Here is a 20,087-nt window from a genome sequence, read left to right as displayed (position 1 = left end):
TCAGTTCAAAATACATATCAATATGTGACTAAATTTGACTGAGTGACTGCCATTGGATTCTTTTGAATTTTCGTTGTTTCATGTCATATGAAAGCAGGGAATCATAGCTTCTAATTTACATATTGGTTGTTCAGTTTGACCCACCAGTTTTGGAGATATGGCTTATAGAGTAATGTCTTGCAGAAAACAGTGAGTTGAGAAAACAGGCTTGAAATAAAAGGTTCACTTCTGTGGTTTCTAACATTACACCTAGCTACATGTTTGGGCATTTATTTCATATTCACACGTCGATTTCAGCTCTGACACTTATTTCAGACATGCTCTAGTATGTGAAGAGTCTGCCTGTGCTATTAACTCATTTTGAAAAAGAAAAAGGTTTTTCTCCTCCTTTAGCTATTGAAAAATAGCAGATCTACAAGCTCATAGCGCGCGAGTGGCGCGCTACGAGCTTGTAGGTCTGCTATTTTCGAAAACTCGAAGAACGACTGACGTAGAAGACATTTTTAGAATCTGATCTCAGGTCAGAATAGAAAAATGTCAGGATGTAGAAGACATTTTTTAGAATCTGATCTCAGGTCAGAATGGGTTAATCGTACCAGTGGTGAAGGTGAAGAGCTGGGCCTGCAGGCTCAGCAGATTAAGAGACATCAAGCATGTGGAGAAGCAAGCTCCAGGAAGCAGAACCTCTAGCAGCATCGCACACAGCCACTGCAGGAACTCCTGCATGCACGCACGCACACACCACGCACACACACACACACACACACACACACACACACACACACACACACACACACACACACACACACACACACACACACACACACACACACACACACACACACACACACACACACACACACACACACACACACACACACACACACACACACACACACACACACACACACACACACACACACCCCTCAGAGTTAAAAGGAAATCTCTGGATGTTATAGTGCAGACATAATGGCATAAGTTGTCTTTTACGGAACAGGAAAAAGCTGCAAACTTGAATATGCGCACAGGCGTCACTCACAACATGTTAATAGTGCCCTGGTGCAAATATTTTCAACAGAGTGATGGAGGAGATACCCTGTATGTGTCTAGTGTGTGTTGTTCTTGGTCTCGCTGTTCCGGGTTTCTCTCCTGGCTCAGTCTCTTCTGCAGCAGCTGACCACTGTCCTTCACTCTGCACAGCAACTGGAGGAGAAGAGAAGATGGTCGCCGTTTTAATAATGTCACTCACGCACATGCACAGTCTATTTGACTTTATGTAGTGTATACACTATACAATAGTAGGGAACAACATGTCTGCATGGAAAATTACTAGTTTTTTTAGCTTAGTTTTAGTCTTTTTTAAGTCTTTGTTTGCTTTGAAGAAAGTATCTCTCTCTTCTTCAACGTTGTGGCTATGGCATTAAAGGCAGAAAGGATACTCGCATCAGCGGGTACTGAAGCCAAAATGGCTGTTCTAAACACTTTTCGCATTTTGTTAAAATCTCAAATGCACAAAAAAGTTACCATGTGATCATTTGAAATGATCATGCAATTAGTATTATACATATATATATATCTGGTGAGTTGTACCTTTTTCATTAGGCTGACAGTCTGCTGTCTGACCCCTGGTGATTGGCTGTTCAGATTGGAGGGCAGGAAGTGGCGGATCAGGTCCATTTCCTGTGACGTCAGGACCTCCGTGCGCCGATGACATTCACACACCAAACCCAGAGCGTCCATCCTCACCTTGCAATGAATAATGATACAGAAGACGCATAAATGCATTGGACCCAGGCAACTTAAGTCCCTTTGTTTTAGATTGATTTGTAGTAATCGTACAACATAAACTTTACAGAGACTTTAGTTGTCACTGTACAATACTCACACACACACACACACACTCACACACACCTACCACCCTGCACTGAAGACCCACCTACTTCGTCAGACACAGTATAAAGACAGAGAGTGCCCAGGTACCAGTATTACAGTAACAACACACAAGGCTGAGACTATTTGCTGCTGTGCTTGTATGACTAGTTCAAAGGAGAACTCAGAACACAGAAGGCGAACAAGCTTGAAGCAGCTCTAGGAAAACAACAATCTGTGTTAACCGAATGCTGCGAGACTCAGCCGAGAGACTCTGATCTAGCCGTCAAGGCCAGCTATGTGATTGCCAGAAGAATAGATGCTGTGTCAAAGCTGGATTCAGAGGGAGAATTCATCAAAGACTGCATGCTGGCGGCAGCTGAGCTGGTTTGCCCAGAGAAGAGAGAGGCTTTTGCCAACATCAGCTTGTCAAAAAGTGCTGTGGCAAAGCGAATCAGGGACCTAGCTGAAGACTTGAACAGTCAACTGAAAGACAAAGTTACATCGTTCAGAACCGGTGTGACTGATGTAGCTCAACTGGGGATATTTATTCGCGGTGTCGAGGCATCTTTGACTATCACAGAAGAGTTTGTGGAGAATGCCGTCCATAAATACCACCACAACGGACGACGACATTTTCTCCAGCGTCGTCGAGGCCCTGGACAGACTGGAGGTTGACTGGAGTCGCGCTGTTAGCGTGGTGACAGACAGGTGGCAGGTGTTGTCGCAAAACTCAAGAGAGAAAGTTCAGACACAGAATCCAAAGCAAGAATTCTGGAACATTCATTCTATTATACATCTAGATGCGTTATGCCTGGAAATGGACAATGTCATTGATGTAGTAATCAAAACGGTTACTTTCATCAGAGCCAAGGAACTCAATCAGCAATTTGACAATCTTTTGTCTGAAAGTCAAACTGGACAAAACTGGAGCTGTGCTGAAGAATTTCTTTCAACTGTGTACAGAAATCGGACTGTTCATGAAAGAGAAAGGGAAGCCATGGTGGCAGAGTTGGATGACCCAGAATGGCTTCACGATCTTGATTTTTTTTGGTGGATATCACAGAGCAAATACATGTGCTTAATTTTGGTTCTGACAAGCATGGTCGCATCCAAGTTGTTACGCAATACTACAGCAAAATTCGTTTGTTAAAGACTTGGGAGATGGTACTATCGGACCAGAATGACCCTGATGATTTCCCCTGTTTGCCCTCTTTGCAGTCTTTAGGTGTTGCTCATGGGAATATTTGCAACATGGATAGGTACAAGAGAAAAGTATCACAGCTGAAATCTGAGTTTCAGAATCGTTTCCAGGTCTTCACACAACTTGAGGAAGGACTGACATGCGTTGGTTCACCGTTCACCAATGGAGAATCTGAAGTCTGGGCTCTTGCATCTGAGCTGGGACCGGATTTCCAAAAGGAACTAGTAATTGACCTTCAGTTTGATTCGGCTTTGGAAAGTAAATTCCACACGATGAGTCGGGATGCAGTCTATGAATACATGGGGAAGACTCAGAGTTATCCGTGCTTTACAAATTTTGCGGCAAAGATCCTCTGCATGTTTGGCACAACATATCTATATCCAAAATGTGCTCACTGACACACAGACATCTAAATGACAGGATGAAAATAGCAACTGCTCAGACACCGTTTTCTGATATCGACAAGTTGGTGAGAGCAAAGAGATGCCAGGTGTCTCGAAGCAGCAAGTGAAAGAAGACCGATCGAGGCACACTGCCATACAGTATGTAAGCAAAATGTGTCATATTATTGTGATTCATTGTATTCTGAATATCCCATTACTGTATATGTCATCACTTCAATAAAATAATACTGAGTTCAATGTCAGAGTTTTATTGCTGGAAGCAGGCCTGCATAAGCAGTTATAAAATTATAGGAAATTGTGTTACAATATGTTTTGTTAGTTCTATATTTCTGTTACGACATCGTAGTAATGACCCAGAACGAAGGCAGAGAATCCTGAGGTTCTCCATACAGAACATTCACAGGCTGCCGATAATCGATAACTCGTCTGTGTTTTGAAGCCCAATGGCAGAACACACAGCATGCACAAGCAGATAATGTAGTACTAGCTTCCTACTAGGGATGCCACAAAGTGAACATCAGCCAATTGTTTTAATTTTTTTTATCAATATCAGATAAAACTTTTAAGATTTTATATTATGCACATGCCATGGTCACATAACCTTTTTTTTCGATTATGAAATATATTCGGAGACACCGACGATTAATCGGAAAATCGATTAATCGGCGGCATCCCTACTTCCTTCCTACTACCTCTACTCACCTGGTCATGTTTGTGCACCAGTGCCTGTCTGAGCAGAGAGAGGGGCACCAGTCCCCCCCACAGTCCATCTCCTGAGGACGGGGCCACGCCTTGGGCTCGAGCTGCCCGCAAACACGTCATCAAAGCCCCGACAGCACCCCTGCTGCCTGGAGAACCTAGGGAACAAGACATATAAACATACATAAACCCTGCTGCCTGGAGAACCTAGGGAACAAGACATATAACATACATAAAGCAACACTTGCATTTATTTCTAATCCCGATGTGCTTGTGTCTGTATGGGGAAATTGTGGGTACACAAATCGGGGGTATGTGCGTTTAAGCTTATTGCTTTTCTAAAACGGTTACAAACATATAGCAATATTAACCTAATAAAACTATTGCATTCACAAAAGTAACTACGCTTTGCGCCACCAGAGTGGCATGTAGGCTATGTGACGGGAGAATAGCGCTTGATGTCTTTACGGGGCTGCCTGGAGCCACACATTGGGACTACCCGTTTTAGAAGTAGATTTTTCTGCGTTTTTACCTGCACTGCACCGTGTGTCCTGCAGGACCAGCACCATGTGTTCCAGACTGGAGGGGCTACAACGCAGCAGCTTAGGCAGAAAGTAGTCCAGGATGTAGGTCCAGGTCTGGTCCAGTCTGGCACGGCAGAGCACCTGGAGCAGAGGGGTGACCCACGTCTGGTGCCAGCACGCCGTCCATGCGCCTCCCACCGCCGCCGCCGTGGCGGCCTCCGGAACAGCCTCCTCGCCGCCGGTCAACTCGGCCTTGTGGCTGACAAAGAGCCTCTCTAGGAGGTCGCTGGCGTACGGAGCCAGGGTCAGGTCGCCCATCAGGGCCAGGAGGCGTGAGGGAAGCTGGGGCTGGAGCTGGAGCAGGTACCCCGCGCCCAGGAGCTCCACCAGGCACCCGAGGGAGCCATACTTTCCCCTCATGTGCCACTCCAGTCCCAGTAGGCTCCGAGTCAGCTCTGCGATGTACGGGTCGCGGCCGGGGTCTGACATCGTGGAGGGGCCGGTGGTGTGCAGATGGAGGAGGAGGAGGTTGTGGAACAGGGCGCGTGTCTGGTGGCGCACCCCGTCCAGGGGGTGCTCCCAGTGGGCGTAGATGTGCTCCAGTAGGCGTGCCTGGAGCAACGAGCCGCCGCGGAGGGCCTGCTGGAGTCCGGAGGGACAGGAGGGCCTCTCTGGCTCCCCCTGCAGGCAGTCCAGAGCAGCACCGCTCCACAGCGTGAACACGCGGGCCACCACCATCGCTGTGCTGGACTCCTTTACACTGCAGACAGACAAGCCGGAGCGAGATGGTTTGCTTTTCTTTCATAGCATGATCATCTTCTTGCACACATTTTTGTCATGAACAGTATATACACCATGCTCACGCACTTTATTTCTAAACCTCATGCACGTAACGTTTGGATGGATATTCTATGCTACTGTATGTGTAAATATGTAGTCGTCGTCCCCCCTTCCCTTCCACGAAAATGAATCTAGCCACTTGTAAATGTGATGAGACAATAAAGATGATTCAATTTCTGTAATGGTAAAGGTCTAGCTATATAGTGCCTTTCTAGTCCTCTGACCTCTTCAAAAGTGCTTATATATAGCGAATACGAGCATCACGTTCACCCATAGACCTGCTCATCGAGAGCTGTTAGGGGTTCATCATCTCATTCAAGGACATTTTGACACGATGATGATGCCCCGGATTCCAATTCCCAGATGATGATGGTGGTCACCCTACCTCCTGAGTCACATGGATTAACCCATTCTGACCTGACCTCAGATTCAAAAAATGTCTTCTACATCCTGACAGTTTTCTGAAAAAAGCTATGTTTCTATATCAGTCGTTCTTCGATTTTTTTAAAATAGCAGACCTACAAGCTCGTAGCGCGCCACTCGGTGGCGCGCTATGAGCTTGTAGATCTGCCATTTTTCAATAGCTAAAGCATAGCATAATGCTAACACCAAAAGGGGTTAATTGTCCAGCCGTACCTAGTGTCGAGTGCCAGGAGGGTGGACGGTATCAGCAGCAGCAGCTGTTCCCACTGAGGAGGCCCCTGGACGGGGCCCCTGGAGGGCCCCTGGAGGGCCACCTTCCAGCTGAGCATAGCCAGGGCCCCGTGGCACAGGTAGAGAGAGACCCCCGGCGGGCGGTCGGCGGCATAGAGACCCGCACAGCTCCGTCTCAGCCACTGGGGGACGGCGTCCGCACCGTGGTCAGAGCCACGCAGCAGACCACACACCTACATGTGGACACAAGCACAATACCAGAAAGGTGTACTCAGTAGGCATGTAATGGTATATCGATTCGATATATATCGATATTAATCCCGACGATATGAATCGATTCATTGAAATAAAAAAATCGATTTTCAAAAAAAAAGGGGGGCTAGTGTGTGAGAATGTGAAATGTGAGCATTAGTCATATTCAAGTGCTTTAGGAGAGAAAGTATAGTCACTTTCAGTAGTAGTAGTAGCAAGCTGTGTGTGTCTGTGTCCAGGTGATGATGGTCGTTGATGCTCATCAAGGAAGGCAATTATGTTTCTGCACCGTCAAAAGTAATGCTACTTCTTTTGCAATGTAGTTAAATAAAAAATCTCAGGGGGAAGATAAATTATATAAAATTTAAAAAAACGTTTCAAATAATATATATATCTTTTAATATTGTGAAAAATATCGTGAACCTCATATCGTGATATGAGTTGCGTGAATCGTTACATGCCTAGTACTCCGTCATGCCTAGTACTACGTCTTTCTGGCGCTATGCCATATTTAGAATAGCAATATGTACAGTTAAATCTATATGATGACCATGATTGCCAGCTTTACATCATCTCTACTGCGTTCCCCCTCCCTCATTCATTGATTGTTTACCTCTCCATCTTTCTCTCAGATTTCCATCATTGACATTTCTCTGTAATCCGCAGTCTGACTAGTGTGTCAATGATCAAAGTTTGCAATTGTTAAGTGTTGGTTTTCCAAGAGAGCTCAGCCCTCCAAGAGAGGTAGATAGAGTTTGTGTTGCCAATTGCCATCGACATTACCCTCAAATAGTAAAACATCTGAAGAGTAATGTATGTAGGATGTGATGTACACAGCGATGTTAGTAGTAGACAACAGAGAGAGAAAGAGAGAGAGAGAGAAAGAGAGAGAGAGAGAGAACACAGTGACCTCACAGAACTGTGCAAAAAAATAGCCAACATTTAGTTAGACAAATTAAATGTTTAACCCATTTTGACCTGAGATCAGATTCTAAAAATGTCTTCTACATCTTGACAGTTTTCTGAAAAAGCTATGTTTCTATGTCAGTCGTTCTTTGATTTTTCAAAAATAGCAGACCTACAAGCTCGTAGCACGCCACTCGGTGGCGTGCTGAGCTTGTAGATCTGCTATTTTTCAATAGCTAAAGCATAACATAATGCTAACACCAAAAGGGGTTCCCGTCCCAAAATGGGTTTTAAACTCACCACAGCAGCCACTTGGTCTCCAGGGACCATGGCAGACCTGACCAGCAGGACCACAGCCATGCCCGCAGTGCTCTGTACTGACTGCACAAACTCCTCTGTACCCAGGGCGAGAGAGGGAGACAAGGAACGAAGAGGTGACTGTGAGAGACGTGATTAGGACAGTATAGTTATTTGGTACAGTGTAAAGTTTGAGAAGATTACTCTTCAGGCTTGAATCAAGACGATTTGAGCCGAGACCAGAAGTTCATTAGCTTGAACCCAGTTTAAGCATTTAACATCATCAGCAGTGATAATGATATAATGATGTATATAGTGTTATCATTGCTTGCCATCAGTAAGGATGTGTGTGTAACAGTCCAGTAAGCCACCAAGGGTTGCCTGTAGATTCCTGTGGGTCTGATCAGCATGCAGGGCGGTGATGACGGTCTCCTGGGATTTCTGGACCACGAGCATGGATGCCTTCACCACAGCCAGGCAGGAGTGCATCAGCTGTGCCTGGGCAACATGACGACCCGCTAGGCCTCTGGAACAACAGCAGGGGGCGACAGAGACACACACACCAATAAACCAGAAGCCACACAATAAACACTACTATTGATGTTTTAGGAAAGAGGTCTTTATTTATCAGGTTTTGTCACAAAATGATATTTTCTTATTGGTTGAGCTTATTTGCCCTTTTCATAGCATCATGTGAACATTTCATATGTTCTGTCAGAGATGCAACAATACGGCAGTGTTTTTACCTTACTCCAAAATGGTCATATTCATATCTCTAAACCACTGACTCTCCACTTAACTGACACAACCATGTTCTAGAAAGGGCCTTTATATGAAATACACATAGCAGTATGTTAAAGTTAAACTCAGGTTTAAAAGAATAGGCGTTGTGTTTTACCTGTTCAGTTGGAGACATTCACTCAAGGCCTTATGAAGGAACTGCAGCACTGTTGAAAAGATTAAAGAAGCATCAACAACTCTGACCTTCTCAACAGGAACACTAGGATCAAAATGCCAAAAATGTTCAAGCTGTTAAAACAACAAAAAAATAAAAAGCCACCAACCTTCTGGAAGCAATCTGTGAATGCATCTCTCACCTGTGACAAATGACAGACAGTAAATAAATCTCCTTTTCACTCCGAAGTTTGACTATATCAACTGGTGTTTACTTTGACATTTGATCTCTCTGGTCTCTTTGATCTCTCCGATACCACTACATTGGATCACTAATATATATAAATCAGTGCCGAGACAGCAAGACTCACCCAAAGGAAAGCGGTCCAGACAAGCGGCGATGGAGTCTGTGATCTGTGGATACTGATCCGAGTCAGGGGAGGACAGACAGGCGGACAGGCAGTCACACAGACAGCCTACGGTCTGCTCTTCCAGGTATGACGGTACTGAACTCAGGGCACTAGATGAGAGACGGAAGCGAGATGTTTTCACAACTTGTCAGAGAACCACAGTACAAAATACTTCAATAGAGCGTCGCAGTCCCGCCCATTTTCATGACGACACCAGGCCCAGGAAATGATTCCCAATGCATTTTTCACATAGACATTTCAAAAGGTAATTATTTAAAGACGGTTACGCCGCGGACAAAGCCAACTCGAGTCATGACAACAAACACAATATTTTGGACCAAACAAATAATTACAAAGAAGAAAAACAACAAAAAATGTGTTGTAACCTGCCGTTTTTTTCTTCTTTCTAATTATTATATGTTGTCATGATTTGTCACGACAAGAATTGGCTTTGTTCGCAGCGTAAACGTCTTTAAATAAATACTTTTTGAAATGTCTATGAGGAAAATGAACGGAGAATCACGTCACGTGATAGTGGCACATACACCTACACATTTACAGTCCCATTCAAACATTTTTCAAATCACATATTTTCAGAATCCCTGCAAGCCAATGGTCATGAAATGGTCTGTCGACGTGCACAAAATGTGCACAGTGGTTTTCTTTGCAGCTGATATGAAAGCACTAAGCATGTATAAGACTTATTATTATCTGCACCCACAATGCCCTACCAATATGCTTCTTGCTCAACAAGACCCCAAAAAGAAATTGCCCAGGACCCAATCTAGTGAAAATAGCAGATCTACAAATCTTAAATCTTAAACATTTGTTTCCTAATTTGTGGAATTTATTGATTCTAATTCTAATATAATAATTCTAAACTAAATGTAGGAAGGGATCCACGAATGGGTCCTGACTCCTGACCCACTGTTTGGGAACCTGTGCCTTAGTGGACAGACAGTGTGGCCACTTTTCCACTGGGGTTGAACCGGTTCCGTTATTCTTTTCCCGCCAAGTTTTGAACCAAATTAATCCCTAAATCACCAAAACAAAAAAGACTTCTTCTTTCCCTGAAGTGGAAACCAAAGTGGGCATGTCACTATAGAGCGTCGCAGTCCCGCCCCCTTTCTTGACGACGCCAGGCCCAGGAAATGATTCCCAATGCATTTTTCCCATAGACATTTTAAGTAATTTAAGTATTTATTTAAAGACGGTTACGCCACGGACAAAGCCAACTCGAGTCGTGACAACTCATGACAACAAACAATATTTTGGACCAAACTAATAATTACAAAGAAGAAAAACAACAAAAGAATTGTTGTAACCTGGCTTTGTCCGCGGCGTAAACGTCTTTAAATAAATACTTTTTTAAATGTCTATGAGGAAAATGAACGGAGAATAATTTCCTGGGCCCTGGTAGGGGGCAGGACTGCGACGCTCTATTCAGGTTGGAAGATGCGGATGTGATATAAACCATCATGAAAAAAAATAAAAGAACGGAACCAGTTCTAGAACCAAAGTTCTTTTGGTGGAAAAAGGAGCCTTTGTGTACCTGGCGCTGGCCCTGCGGAGCGGGTTTTTGGCCCGTAGGGAGGTGTAGATCAGAGCCAAAGTGTGAAGACAGGACTGTAGAAGAGCTCCGTGGCACTCCTCCTCACTCAGAGTCTCCAATTGAGACCCAACCTGAGGACATAAACACAAGCAAGGACACACACACACACACCGTTGCACTCATAAGTAATGGATACAGTATATCGGTTATGTATGTATGTATCATTTGTTCATATTTCAAGAGTTACACACAAACACACAAGAACGTGAAGGCCATATTAACCTTACTTCAAAAGCCAGATAAATATAAACTATTCAACTATTCAATTAATAGTAATTGTCCATATACACAGGGTGACGTAATGGCAAAATTCAAGACGTGCAAATATTATGGTCCATCGAGACCAACCTTCTTGACTAGCTGTATCTGCTGGACTGGGTCTGTCAGGTCCAGACAGGCCTGGAGGGTGTGGGCTACCTCCCTCAGAGCATGGTGGTCTTCATCAATGGAGAGGGAAGCTAAACACATAACACATGTTCAGACATTTAAACAGCACGCAAACATATCGACACTGCATCTTCTTGGGATGTTGGCTCCCCAGTCACCCCCAGGAGCGGTTTTCACACACATGTTGGTGTTTTAAAGCATCGTTATACTTTAGCTATTGAAAAATAGCAGATCTACAAGCTCATAGCACGGTGCCACGCTATGATCTTCTATTTTTTTAAATCGTGGAAATGTGGCGCAAACCTTGGAATATTCTTTCAGAGCGACCGATTTTAACTCAAATCTTTGCTTCTGGGGGTGCCCCTGGAACAACATATTTTGAGATGGAGTCCTTGACATGAAATATTGAGTGATATAGGCCTAGAAACATAGGTATTTCAGAAAACTGTCAGGATTTAGAAGACTTTTTCTTTTTTACGTCAGACCTAAATGGGGTAAACATTTTGATGGTTTATTTATATCATTATTGCATTTACCACATATTATTGTCATCTACTGTAATCCCCACATAGTAAACACTAATGTGTTTGTTTGTTTACCAACCGTGGCTGATGATGAGTTACCTTTTAATCTGTGTATCTTCTCTGGGTCCAGAGCCACAGCTTCCACTTTTACGGTTTTCTTCTTTACAACCATGACTCACCCTGCCCTGAACAGGTGAGCGATGCAATTAAGAAGTTAGACAACTATCCATCGAGCCATATACCACACACACATGTCTGATTGAACTACAATACTTTGTGTAGCTTATAGTTTCCCAAACAATATTATTTCTCCCAGGGTATATTGCCATAAATAATTCAAACTATGTCCATGGTAGGTTGACTAGTTTCTAAAACTATGCTTTCAAAATAGCAACAATCTACTTAGACTTTACTAGGAGGATAATTATCTCTTTTAGCCAAACTCTTCTCTTTTGCAAATACAACTGAAAGGACAGTACTGTACACATTGATTGATTGATTGATTGATTGATTGATTGATTGAAGTATTTATTAACAGTTTGGAGAATTACAGTACATTTCTAAACTCTATACTGTTAACTGTGAGTGGACGACACCATAAAGCATTACACTTGTTTACAATAGGGTCCACCATGTTCAATTCATCAAAACATTTAGAGACGTACACATATACACTTCTTATAAGCAAAAACAGGAAATCATCATAAAATACAGTGAGGGGGAAAGGGGTGGGTGGGAGATTCAGATTTTACGGGGGCCAGTTTCGAATTGCAGCTGTCCGTAGGTGACCCAAGGGATTCGCATGTCTTAATGACTGTTGGTAGGGCGTTCCACATTTTGGTGGCATAGGAGCGAAATGAATTTAGTCCCTTATTTGTGCCGAATGTGGGTTGCACATGGTCTGTTTCCTTTCAGTTCAGTGTGTTGTGGGTGTGGAGTAGTACACATGGGTATCTTGGTGACTGACACACACACACACACACACACACACACACACACACACACTGACACACACACACACACACACACACACACACACACACACACACACACACACACACACACACACACACCCACCGTGTTTGTGTGTGTGTATTACAGACAGACACACGTACAGTTCAGAGTTATCTGTCACAGACACAAACACAAACTGTTTTGCAGTTCTTCATATTGTCATATTTGTTACAGGTTTAGTTTAGCCTGTTAGCCTGCTGCTAGCACTGGTACACAGACTGCATGCACCATGGCCAGACAAGACAGCTGTCTGCCACTTAAAACACAGCACTGCAAAACACGACGTGCAGGTAACACTCACCAGATGTCCACTGACTTGAAACTATACGGAATTCACACATAAAAATGTATATCATGAACAAAAATAAAACATGCTTCAGTTCAGTCCATCCATGGCACGCACACGTGTGTGATACGTCAGTTACAGTGTTGCCAGATATTGCGAAGTTCAGCGAACTGGCCCACTGGAAGCAATCTTCTAGCCACATGGATCATGGGCAGTATTGGGCACATCAATGATCACACAACTAGTTCATCATTCATATTATGAATTTCATAATCATATTAACTATTTCCTTTCAAATAAATCTTGAAAAAAATATATTATTTTACAACACAAATCTTGTATGGGGTATATTTGTCCGCAGTGTCCTTGACATGAGAATGTCTGATAACCACTTAACCAGTGGTTTATAGTATACAACTTTATGAAGCAAGCCCAGGCATAGATATCTATGAGCCCAAATATGCAAATACTACACAAACGAGCAACAGCAACTTTTACATAAAAAACAAGCCCAAGACAAGCTAGCCTTTAAGACGTGGCAACACTGGGTCCGGGCGTCTGATTTGCTTCCACAAAAAGCGCTCCGACTTCTCATTGGTTTAAGGGACATGCCAATCTAGAGTTTATTTTGCGGCTTGTGGCCATGTCGTACGAAGGTGCCGCGCACACAAAATAGCCGATCTTCAATCTCAGGACGCGACACAGCGGGACGCGCTCAGAGCTTGTAGATCGGGCGGTATGCTTGCGTATATATTAGCGTGTACATAGCGGCGGCTATCGAGCATATGATTGGACCGAGTAACGTGAAACCACGCCCCCGTGGGGAGAAACCACGCCTTGAAGCCGTCCCTCTTTCAACTTCAGCTTCAGAGCTGAAATGAAAACTTTGGGGAAAGGAAAAAATCCGCGTCTTTGCACATAATGAAGTATAATACAATCAGAATAACAACAGTTGCTTGACATTGGAGTCGATATGGCGTGATATCCCCCTCATCGCTTCTTTTCCATCAGAGTTTAAGGTAAGTCTAGAAAGAAAAAATGAAATATAGTGTGTTTTTAAATGGGAGATGGAGGGGGCTCTATAAATCTGAATGACACCGTTGTTTTTATGGCCCTGCTGGCCCTGGTCATATCTCACAGCCACAGCAGGCATGGTTTTAAAACAGTGTATCATTTTAGGAAACAAATAAACAATTTCTCACGTGACACGTTACTTTGCTGTCTGATCTGATCTGCAGTCACCATAGACTGTAAAAGGCAGTCACTCGAGTCAGAGTCAGTGATTGAAATTGAATAATATATATTTCAAACCAATGTCACTGAATACTCACCTGACTAGGCCTACTAACTAACTAGCTAGGCTAGTTAGTTGCAAACATCATTTAGTCATTACTCAATAGTCATTATAGTGCATAATATTGTTGCCCACCGATAATAGAGTAGAGTAACATTATAATACAGAGACACACACATAGACCTGATCACACTTACCGGTATGTAACCTATTCTATAGTTGTTCTATATTAAATTAGAATGAGATATAGAGGACAACTATAAACTGACTACACTAGACAGACAATGACGTCAGAGAGTGAAAGAGATCGAGCTTCCCTCCCGCCCCGCATGGTCCAGGGGTTAACTGGACTTTCATGTTCTCCACTCACCACATCCCTTCATCATCACTATGGAATGATGGAGAAACAGAGCTAGGAGGAAAAGAGGGAAGTGTCCAAAAGTGGGCAAATAAGGGAGCGAGATCATGCCTATATGGAAAGAGCTGCACCACTAATGAAAGTCAACTAGTAGCCAGCCTAATCACTGGATTTCACTGAATGGTGCCTGGTGTGCATAATGTGATCATGACAGAAAATAAGTTCCATAATGCATTTAAAATGTATTATGAAATTATAAATACTGAATAATCTACTAATGTTTAACATACAAGTATAGGCTTTTTTTTCCTTCTGTGTGCCTGCCATGCAATGGTAATTAAACACAGCTTGGTTTTTTAACTAACTAACTAACTAGATAGAAATGTGCTCCTCGGAGCATAGGTCCTCGCCAGGCTAGGTAGTAGACGTCCATCTTAGCCAATCAGGATGAAATATAAAACACCTGACAGGTCCGTCACTATCGATCACTATTGAGATTAATGTGTACCGATTTGCGTGATGTTCGAACACAATCTGTAAGAGCAGATCTAAAACACGATTTTGAAAAATGTGGGGCAGAGATTTTTCCTATTCCTCTAGGGGAGAATGTGTGAATTAGCCTTGTTATAGTGCACCATGAGACCAATTTGATGTCTTGCTTGGCCTAGTAGTGGGAATGTGTGGGGAAAGTTGTGTGGCAATCGGACGCCGCCTTCGTGATTTGAGGCATTTTGTTCAAAACGGACCACTCCTGCAAACTTTAGATGCCAATCTTACCCAATCAGGATGGAATATGGAAAAATCCGACAGACCAGTCTTGATCACATGACTATACAGATAAGGTGTACTGAGCTGCATGCGGGATGTTTGACAAAAATGTGTAGAAGTAATATCCAAAAATGTGTTTTGCAAAAAATATGGCCGACAATTTAGGGCAGTGGTTCCGCTCTGGCCTCAGCTCCGGAGAGTGTGCTTGCACAGTTTCACGCTGATCGGTCCAACAGTGCCGGAGATTAGCTATACACACTGACAAGCACAAGGATGGACGAATAGCACCGAAAACATAGGAGATAATATAATATAATATAATAATTAGCAGTAAAGGTCCCCACACACCGAGCGCGTTTTTCAGATTTTTAGCTGCGTTTCTCCATCGGGTTTTCCGAAAAACGCGTCCAGTGTGCAACAACCTTAACTGTATATGTCCATGCTGTACGTGTCAGGAACTTTATTCTTTCTTTCTCAAGTCCTTTTTTAGCACTCTGGGATTCCTTGTGAATGAAAAGTGCAATATACAAATAACATTTATTATAACCGGTATTAGTATTAAGTCCTTTCCTGTTCTTTCTTGACACGGTTTGGATAGATTTCCCAGGCTTCTATACACATTAAATGTCATTTTGATTTCATTCCATTTCATCACTGGGCACATGGATGTGTTTTTATTTCCAGTCTGGGCCTTGTTTACCACAACAAACAGGCAACAGAAATACGCCTGTGGCAGATCGATTATGGCCCTCCTCCTACACACATGTTTGCACTCTCTCTGGTAATGAGAGGTTATTACTGTGGAGAAGAAACCATGCAGGGCAGCCTTCTATATTTTTCCTGCTCTCTCCATCAGAATGCCTCTTCCATATTACTCTCTCTCTCTCTCTCTCTCTCTCTCTCTGATGGACGAACAGTAGACGAACAGTAGACACAGTAGTACACAGTAGTCTACTGTTCGTCCATCAAAAATCCCAATTATCTTCTAATCACTCTATTAGACTAGTCAAGCAGTAAAACCTAATTTGTCGTACGACGTTCCCCGTCTTTCGGCAGAAATACACCGATGTTCATGACACTTTCACTTGAATTCAGTAAACAACTCTGTCGTTCATCTCTCTCTGTGTGTGTGTGTGTGTGTGTGTGTGTGTGTGTGTGTGTGTGTGTGTGTGTGTGTGTGTGTGTGTGTGTCAATTTTTTCCTCTTCCTTTCTATCTCTACATGTGTTCCTTTACCGTTGTTTCCAGAGATAGTCGTGGAAAACATGATGTAGTCTGTCCCGTGCTGTCGACATGTTTTGGAGCTAAAGCAGTGTGTTCTGTTTGCCCAGGCCCTGCACACACGCACACGCACACATGCACACACGCACACACACACACACACACACGTGCACACACACACCTCCAGCTGGACTCAGTCCTGGAATATTTCAGGTGTTGGTTTGTGGGAAAACAGCTGCAAAACAACAGCTCCTCTGTTTGTGTCTGCCTCCCCGTCGCTCTGTCATCACCTCACTTTCTGTATTCTCTGTATTTTTCTATATTATTTACTCACATGGAGATAGATTTTTTTAATGTACATTTGGACTATATTTATACTTTATTCCTAAATGGCTGCACATGACTACCTGTTTACTATTATTTATTTATTTATTTTTAAAATCTTAAGTTGCATCTCTTTTTCTGTATCTGTTCTATGTTTCATAACCACGTCACCGCGGTACTGCCCATGACAACCGATGGGCTCAATAAGGTCTATCCATCATCTATCATTATTTACACACGGTGTCGGTAGTGCTGTCGCCTCACAGCTAGAAGGTCCTGGGTTCGATTCCCGCTGGGGATGCTGGGGGCGTGCTCTCTCCTCCGCGTCATCAGTGCCCATACCCGAGGCGGGATTGGCGAAAGGGCCTTTCTGTGTGGAGTTTGCATGTTCTCCCCGTGTCCCCTAGGGTAGGTAGGTACCCCCACAAAAAACATGCAGTAATCCTGGTCTCTAAGCTACCTCCCCCTGGCCAGCCGGGGCGCCTGATGGAGGGGACTGTTCCGTGTTCCTTCCGCCGGGAAAACTCTCCCCTGTCAAAAGAAGCAGCGTGGACTCCTCATGCATAGAAGGAAGCATGAGGTCAGTCGTCGTCGTCCCCCCCAGGTTGGCAGAGGAAGTGTAGTGCCCAGGATTACATGATTAGATCATTGACACTGGGTGAAAAAAAGGGTTGCAAAAATCGTGGGATAAAATTAAAATATATAATAATAATTTAACTCTTAATTTACGTGTGTAGAAAATGACCCAAATGGACCATTACACCTCCATTTGAGTCAGCACGTCCATATGCTGGCATCCGTCATTCCACGGTTGTGTGCCAGCGTTTGTTTTCCACTACAACATCACACATTAGGTGCCATCTATAGCGAACGCCCCCTTCCCAGCCAATGAGCCTGAATGGGCCCTGAATGGGCCAATGGTGTTTCTACCACCAGTTCCAATTTTTATGTCATGTTTTCTGATGATTCTGCCTTATGTTGTTCTGTGTGTGTGTGTGTGTGTGTGTGTGTGTGTGTGTGTGTGTGTGTGTGTGTGTGTGTGTGTGTGTGTGTGTGTGTGTGTGTGTGCGCGCGTTGCATTTTGTTACAGGAAAGCTGGAGGCTCAAGTGCTGGGCAGTATGGCGGAGGGGGAGGAGGCCATGAGCCAGGAGGACTGGAAGGAGAAGTGCCTGGTCCTGGAGGCTCTCCTCATGAAGTTCAGAGTGCAGATCATCAAGATACGAGAACTCACTGCAGACAAGGTTGGTCCACAACATACATACACACCAACATCCTGATCCTGAGTATAACATATTTTACTCTTGAGAGTGGTTCCATTTTACAGCTACAAATTGGCTAGGGTCCATTTGTGCAGTTTGTGTTGTATTGATCGATCGATCGATTGATTCATTGATTGACAAAATGAACAGCATGAACATATATTTGTACAAAAGGATGAAACACAAGGCTTGAGATTATACAATTATAAATTATAGAACCGGCAACAACTCAAGTAATTGATGGCTATAAGTAGGTCCAGTTTAGCCACCTATCTGTTTTAAATGTCAATCATATTTCAGTGGTAAGTAAAATTGTGGTTGGAGAAATAATCTTGTGAGCAGAACATCACTGTTTGGAATCACAGCTGAAATAATCTGAGCTGGTAAAGGTAGTGAGAGTGGACCAATCCTCTCTGACCTGAGATCAGATTCTAAAAATGTCTTCTACATCCTGACAGTTTTCTGAAAAAGCTATGTTTCTATGTCAGTCTTCTTTGATTTTTTTTTTTTGCAGAACTACAAGCTCGTAGCGCACCACTCGGTGGCACGCTATGAGCTTGTAGATCTGCTATTTTTCAATAGCTAAAGCATAACATAATGCCAACACCAAAAGGGGTTCCCACCCAAAATGGGGTAACATTTCCAAGGAGATACACAGTACAATCCTGATCCTAATTTGTTCTATTTTGAGTATGAAAAAACGACCCATAAGGTATTTTATCTACCGGTAAGAGTTGTATGTGAACCTTCCATGGCTAAACAAGACATTACTTCCCCAACATTTGTGATTCAATTCCAAGTAATTACTTAATTTATCCATTTGACAATTTAAAACTTCCAATCCTGATCCTAATTTGTTCTATTTTGAGTATGAAAAAACTACCCATAAGGTATTTTATCTACCGGTAACTTGGTAAGAGTTGTATGTGAACCTTCCATGGCTAAACAAGACATTACTTCCCCAACATTTGTGATTCAATTCCAAGTAATTACTTAATTTATCCATTTGACCATTTAAAAATTCCAATTTACTAAAACTAAGTTGTGTGTTAAGACAGATTTATCATAGGCTAAGAGCCACAATCCCTTTTTTTTTGCTGAACTCTAGCAAAGCAGGGATGTGGTTTCATCAGCTGTACCTTCCCACAATTCCTAAAGTAGAATGCCCCTCCCATCGCCCACCAAAACTTTGAAGCCTGAGCTCAAATTAGACAACATTTGTGTTAATGTCACTCACAGAACCTCTGGAGCATCGGAAACGAGATCCGTGAGGGCTAAAAGGTCACTCCGGAAATGAGTTGAAGAAGGAATTGCGAAAGATGTTTTATTTGTAATCAGCTGTTTTGTTCTGTGGTAGAGAGATTTGAAAGTGTCAGCCTTGATTATTTATATAAACTAAACAGTACAGGCTCAGTGTGCGTGCGTGTCTATGTGCAATGCATCTGTGTGTTCCGTGATAGACGTAACTAGACAGCAAATCCGAGACAGACTGAAACACACACACATCTTGTGGTGCGCGTGGCGGGACACAGAGGAGGGCCGGCCCCTGCCGTTCGGTGGCCTAGTTCCTCCGCTGCTCTCCAGGGAGGCTGATTAGAGCTCTAATGTAAACAGCTGCCTGATCACAGGGCTCTGCCACTCACTGCATGCTGGGAATGAACCAACTCCAGTCAGCAGTGGTTCCCAAGCACTGGGTCTCGGACCCATTTGAATGGGTCACAAGTAAATGTCCCCCTTTTTTAAATTATTTCAAAATATTTTCAAAATAATAATAATAATAGATGTATTTTATATAAAAAGTAGTGAGGGTCGCCCACTGCATTTATATTTGTCACGTGACGTCTTGCGTCGTCATTTAGCGCCTTAAATAAACATTAAAGTCCATAGACTTGGCTAGCTCTAAAGTGCTCTAGACTAGAGTCTAAACAAACATTGTAATATATCTTCAACGATTACGTCATAAGTGCTCTAAAAAAGAAATGCCATATGACGGGATCTTCAAAAGCCTGCATGCACTGGAGGGGCTAGCGCTCCTCAAAATGAAAAACCTTTCATTTTCACTGGTTAGGGTTAGAGATTTGAAAAAA

The 20,087-nt window shown here is 43.2% G+C and overlaps 2 protein-coding genes across 3 annotated transcripts in view; one reads left to right on the top strand and one right to left on the bottom strand.

Moving 5' to 3' along the window:
- Positions 1-12,902, bottom strand: part of thada (THADA armadillo repeat containing) — a 135,125-nt gene extending 122,223 nt beyond the window's left edge. Inside the window, exons 1-15 of one of the 2 annotated variants that reach the window (XM_083775633.1) lie at positions 12,792-12,902; positions 11,576-11,661; positions 10,914-11,023; positions 10,506-10,636; positions 8,915-9,063; positions 8,714-8,746; positions 8,548-8,596; positions 7,982-8,175; positions 7,653-7,747; positions 6,177-6,427; positions 4,709-5,460; positions 4,180-4,334; positions 1,591-1,746; positions 1,096-1,203; positions 597-720 (exon numbers count right to left, since the gene is read on the bottom strand). In XM_083775633.1, coding sequence (XP_083631759.1) covers positions 597-720; positions 1,096-1,203; positions 1,591-1,746; positions 4,180-4,334; positions 4,709-5,460; positions 6,177-6,427; positions 7,653-7,747; positions 7,982-8,175; positions 8,548-8,596; positions 8,714-8,746; positions 8,915-9,063; positions 10,506-10,636; positions 10,914-11,023; positions 11,576-11,648 — 2,380 coding nt within the window. In that variant the 5' untranslated portion in view covers positions 11,649-11,661; positions 12,792-12,902. Of the gene's footprint in view, positions 1-596; positions 721-1,095; positions 1,204-1,590; positions 1,747-4,179; positions 4,335-4,708; positions 5,461-6,176; positions 6,428-7,652; positions 7,748-7,981; positions 8,176-8,547; positions 8,597-8,713; positions 8,747-8,914; positions 9,064-10,505; positions 10,637-10,913; positions 11,024-11,575; positions 11,662-12,791 lie in introns of those variants that run through there. The other variant, XM_083775632.1, reaches the window with a different exon arrangement.
- Positions 12,903-13,655: 753 nt separating this feature from the next.
- The window catches only part of plekhh2 (pleckstrin homology domain containing, family H (with MyTH4 domain) member 2), a 56,535-nt gene continuing 50,103 nt past the window's right edge, over positions 13,656-20,087 (top strand). Inside the window, exons 1-2 of the mRNA XM_083774854.1 lie at positions 13,656-13,795; positions 17,831-17,982. Coding sequence (XP_083630980.1) covers positions 17,860-17,982 — 123 coding nt within the window. The 5' untranslated portion in view covers positions 13,656-13,795; positions 17,831-17,859. The remainder of the gene's footprint in view (positions 13,796-17,830; positions 17,983-20,087) is intronic.

The sequence above is a fragment of the Protomyctophum parallelum genome, assembly GCF_964188405.1.
Source record: "Protomyctophum parallelum genome assembly, chromosome: 10".
NCBI classification, from domain to species: Eukaryota; Metazoa; Chordata; class Actinopteri; order Myctophiformes; family Myctophidae; genus Protomyctophum; species Protomyctophum parallelum.
The sequence above is the reverse complement of the archived record's forward strand: the minus strand, read 5'-3'. Positions and strand labels throughout refer to the sequence as shown.